The 5,563-nt window shown below is 35.1% G+C and overlaps 1 protein-coding gene across 1 annotated transcript; it reads left to right on the forward strand.

The window, feature by feature from the left end:
- The first annotated feature begins 4,628 nt into the window (after positions 1 to 4,628).
- Positions 4,629 to 5,134, forward strand: LOC124887706. Its single transcript, XM_047397614.1, has 2 exons — positions 4,629 to 5,009; positions 5,102 to 5,134. The coding sequence occupies exons 1-2, from the start codon at positions 4,629 to 4,631 to the stop codon at positions 5,132 to 5,134; spliced, it is 414 nt and encodes a 137-aa protein (XP_047253570.1).
- Positions 5,135 to 5,563: the final 429 nt, after the last annotated feature.

The raw sequence follows: 5,563 nt of genomic DNA on the forward strand, positions 1-5,563 counted from the left end.
TTATTTTGTTGATTTTGTTTCTTGTTAGATGTTTGTTTGATTTAGTCATAATTAGGTGCTTTTATCAATGATGGATGGATGACGACCGTCTTAAGATAAAATTAGTCATTTACTTGCATGTAACAATTCTTATGGGTCACATGACATTATAACATAAGTATGTGATGGATCATTACGTTTGAAACACCTAGGCTCTAGTTATGACTCTTGTCGTGATTGTTGGTTTTATTTGAATTCATTTAATTGTTGGGTCGAGAATATATAATGCTCCTAATTGGGTTGACCATATTCCATGAGTATGTAAGACTGTTGTATATTCCTTATTACAACTAGTGCTAGAACTTGCTGGTGTGTGTGCAAAATGAAATAAAGATTGTGAGTTTAGGAGATGATTTAGGCATTTCTTTGATAGCCATTGTTCATGCCTTCTTTTGACCTACCTTTGCACATTATCTTAGCTAGCCCCGTTGAGCCTTTAGCTTATTCTTTACTTAGCATCATATGTAGCCTAACCCATTCTTTAATAGACTGTAATTTGATCCAAAAGCTCCTAAGCACTTTAATGTAAAATCAATTTGATTTAGGAGTTTGACAATAAGAGGAAAAAGGTGAAATTGATGCCCCAAAGTCTAGTTATTGGCGTGAGCAATTGATGTGTTTAGGAGTAGCAAAAATTGTTGAAAAAGTTTCAAATTTTATCCCGGACATGTTACAATGAACCTATTTTGGCCCTGGTCCTTCTTGGACATTGTACACCACAACTAAGGCAAATCACTTAAGTTGAGGGTGGCTATCATAGGGGTGCGTAACATAAAATGGGTGCAAAAAAATTATTTGAAAGGGTTGTATACTCCTACCATAGTGTTATTAATTGAGTTTAATGGGATGGGGTGAAAATAAAAGATATGGATAGATGAAAGTGGTGTAAATTAGTTGTTAGAAATTGGTCTTAGTTACATAATGTAGTGTATTAAGGAGCTTTGGGAAGATATTCATTATTTCTAGTCAAAATAGTTCTCACCTATCCTTTAATCTACATTACAACCGATAAAAGACCTATTTGATCCTAATCTTAGCATTCTAATATTAGTGGAGCATTACACTAAGGAAAAACATATGGTCATCAGTTGTAATTTTAGAATTCTTTATGAGAGTGATCGTAACTTGATTCTTGTATGCTTTTTGTTAGAAATTGCATGATTAAGAGTGATTATGGGTAACTTTCTAGTTGTGAGGGCACATTGTTGATGAAGGTTGGGTAATTTATATGATTTCTTTGCTTAAATGGTATACATGAATTTTCCAACTTAATGAGTCTATTCTTGAGGTTAGGTTGTCTTTAGTAATGATCCATGAATTTACTTCTTGTTCATAATTGTTGCCTGATTCTATTTAAGCATCTTTTTTTCCTTCGTGGATGTTATGACTTGTGTAGCGTGCATAAATGGATAAGTTGTTCGAGGACAAACAAAGATTTAAGTGTGGGGTCATGATCTTGGGTGTATTTATACACCTAAGCACCATAACGTACCCATACTTTAGCTAAGTTTGGAGAACAAAGTGCCTAGTTTTTAATGTTTTTACTCTACTTCTATGTTATTGAGCTAACTGATGTGATTAGCATGATTTCTGGTATTATTAAGGTAGATGGGAACATAATGGGACTATGGAATGAGTATGGCACATGACACAAGAGAGAGTAGCAGTCTTGACCAAATGTGGTGCCTAAAAACTATGTCCAAGACTAATTTGTCATTAAGAATTAGTCTAGGCACTTAGAAGAAAATTATGAGGGAAAAGTAATTAAAAATACTTGATGCTGAAAAGTCATGGATTATTCATTATTCTGTATTATTTTTGCACAGAGAGTGGCAGCTTGGGACTAAGGGAGAAACGCAACTCCTTCTTTTCCACCAAAAATTGGGTTCACTTTTTGGTATGATGAATATTTCTATTGTGATTTCCCTTTTATTCATGAGCCTTGTAACATACAATCTATTACTTTGGGTTTTTGAATTTATCATGTATTTATCTGATTATATCATACTCTTCCCATTTATCTTGAATTCTCGTGGTTGTAAACATTGAGGAAGTGCCTTAAAACTAAATATGTTCGATAGAAATGTTGAGGTTCAAAAAAGAGAGTAGTGACAAGAAAATATGATTTTCAGACCCTATTTCATATGTTAATGCCTTAGTAGGATTAACTAGATGAAAATTCCATATTATTTTTGTAAACACTTTTGATTCGAGTGAACTAAAGTGAATTAGTCCTTCATGGTTGAGAAACAGTAGGATTATGTTATTAAATACAATATGTTTCTCTGTAAGCATGATACACGTATGAATTCGTAAAGCCCATAGTTAGGAAGTATTGAAAACTACTAGGTGTACATAACCCTATCTTGCTATTTCTCTAAATTTAAATACTACTACACATATCTCATCTTCTTAAACTAAAACAATTAATTTGTGAACTGAATCAAATTCTCCCTTTTTGTTTTACAGAAATGAATGTTTAAAAGTCAACTAATCTGCATACAACTTAATTAGCAAACTAATTTACATACAACTTAATTAGCACCATACTCCCTGTGGGATTCAAACCCAACCTAATTGGGTTATATATTTGACAATGACCACTTACACTCTTGTAAGAGAGTTCTAATTTGGTCATACCAAATTTTGGCATTGTAGATGGAGAATACGATTGTTGATTGATTTTGTGTGTTAATTGACTGTTATTTATGTTTCCTTATTATACATTTATTTTTTGTTTTTTTTCGTTACAAGCTCATTGTTGTTTATGCCATGAACCAGATGTTGAGGAGAACCATTATTACCCTTCAATCCTGAATTTCATCTTATTGAAAGAATGGCTAACCAACGGGAAGCTAAAAGATTAGTTGCTTTGGTTAATGCTTAATTAAATCAACAAAATGCAAATAACCTAGGTTGGGTAACTAATTTAGATGAAGAGGACCTGGGAGATAATGATTTAATTGACTCAGGTAATAAGAGGCGTACAACCGGAGTAGTTGCACCTATAAATCAAAATTATTTTTTCAGAGGAAGACTAGACTGCCAAGCTGTGTAGTTTGATATTAACAACAATGAGGATGATTTAGACAGAGCTAGAGCTATAGGGGAAATTATTCCACCACCACTAGATCCTGGGGTGACATTCAACATCACCAGTACTATGATCCAGCTACTAAATTTGAAAGGACTCTTTGGTGGACTATCTAGTGATGATCCAAATCTATATTTGGTGAATTTCATCAATATTTGTAAGTCGTTTAATAATATTGGAGTGGGACAAAATGCTATTCATTTGAGATTGTTCCCACTGTCTCTTTCTGGAGAAGCAACTATGTGGTTGAATGACCTGATTCCTTATTCTATAACAAACTGGAGGCAATTGAAAGGAGATTTCCTAGAGAGGTTCTTTTCGCCCTCTAGAATGTTATAGTTGAGGGATAAGATCAATAACTTTTGGCAATTGGCTAATGAAGCTTTTCATGAGTGTTGGGAGAGGTTTAAAAAGAAGTTGAATTAATGCCCAAACCATAAGATGACTGATGAACACATGATGGAAACATTCTACGAAGCTTTGAACTCACTTACAAAGCCAATTGTGGATAATGCTACAGGAGGAGATTTTATGGAGCTCACCTTTACTGAGGTTGTGGATATGTAAGAAAGAATGACTAAGACAAGTAGAGCTTGACATATAAGAGATTTTGTGGTAGCCAGCAATACTGGGTCTAATGTAATATCAGTAGAGCAACATAGAAGAGAAGAGAAGAAAGATATGGCTTACATGAAAATTTAAATGGATCTACTCATGAAACATATGCTATCAGGGAATGTATAAAAATGTATAAGCTATGGGGTTCCACGGTTAGGAAGTTGAATGAAATACCGAGGAAGAGGCTAAATACTTGAATAACCATGGGGGTTTCCGGACCGATGATCAAGGAAACCAAGGTTAGAACCATCAAGGAGATTGGAATAATAAAAGTGACAGAAGTGGACTGTATGTACCTTCTGGAAGCTGTGGTAATGCTGCCACCAGTTTAGGCAAAATGTCTATGTAAGACATGATGGAGAAACTATTAAAGGGAGTTGAGGTAACCAATTTTGGAATAACTACGATGAAGAGTGACAAATCTTCCATGATTCAACTAGTAAATTTGCACTCAACTACTGTTAAACAACTGGAGCAGCAGATGAGCCAATTGTCCATAGCATTTAACCAAAGAAAGAATGAGACTCTACCAAGTGATATAGTTTAGAATCTGAGGATAGATGGATCGTGTATGTCTATTACCACTGGGAGCGGTAAGATGTTATCTAGTCCAAGATTGGGAGCATCCTTTCATACTGATGTGGTCAAAATATATTAGGAGATGGTTGATGAATCATTAATGGTTCTTGTGGAATTGGTAGGTTCAAAAAAGTAGAGTGTGGAAGTTGAACAACCACCTAAGCTGAAGCAAGTTAGTGATATGGAGCAAGGCATAAGAAAGGAGGTAAAAGTTTCTCCAGCTGGAATCCCAAGGCCACCACCTCCATTTCCACAATGATTAAAGAAAAAATAAAATAAAGGCAAGTTTAACAAATTCATGGCTATGCTGAAGCAATTGATAGTGAACGTGCCTTTAGTTGAAGCACTTGAGCAGATGCTAGGATATGCTAAATTTACTAAAGATCTTGTTACGAAGAAAAAACCGGTAAGATACAAATCGGTGGATAATCTCCATCATTGTAGTGCTATTTCTACATGGTTACTGGTGCAGAAGAAGGTAGACCTGGGAGCATTCACTATCCCTTGTACGATTGGGTCTCTGGATTTTGCTAAGGCCTTATGTGATCTAGAACCTAGCATCATTCTTATGCCACTTGATGTTTATAGGAAGTTGGATTTGGGAGACCCCAGACCCACAAACATGCGACTTGTAATGGCGGATAGATCAGTGAAAAGGCCGGTTGGGATTCTACATGATGTACTTGTAAAGGTGGCCGATTTTATATTTTCTATTGAGTTTGTAATTCTTGATTGCGAAGTGAACTTTGAAGTACCTGTAATTTTAGACAGGCTGTTCTTAGCAACTGGGAGAGTATTGGTTGACCTAGAGTTGAATGCATTGAAATTTAGGCTCAACAGGAAAGAGGTTAGTTTTGAAGTGTGTAAATCCATAAAACAACAAAAGAAGATGAGTGTTTTCTTGATCATTGATGTATTCTATGAAAATGAGGTACAAATGGTATCATCGATGTATCTTGACGAAGCCTGAGTAGTCAAGATAATTGAGTTATGCCGTGACATTAAATCAGGTGCTGCATTTGAGGAAACCCATAATTTTATTCTCATTTTATCATGTTAAATAAAAATACAAAAATAAGAGTCGAGCCTCAACCAAAACTACGACGCTTGGTGGTCGGCAACCCATCCTTCTAATTATTTTTAGTTATTTATGCTTAAGTGTAGGTGCATGGAGTACTGAGGAGGTGATTGGTACCAAATTTGGTTTGGAATTGAGCCATATCAACGGTGGTA

The sequence above is a fragment of the Capsicum annuum genome, chromosome 10 (genome assembly GCF_002878395.1).
Source record: "Capsicum annuum cultivar UCD-10X-F1 chromosome 10, UCD10Xv1.1, whole genome shotgun sequence".
NCBI lineage: Eukaryota > Viridiplantae > Streptophyta > Magnoliopsida > Solanales > Solanaceae > Capsicum > Capsicum annuum.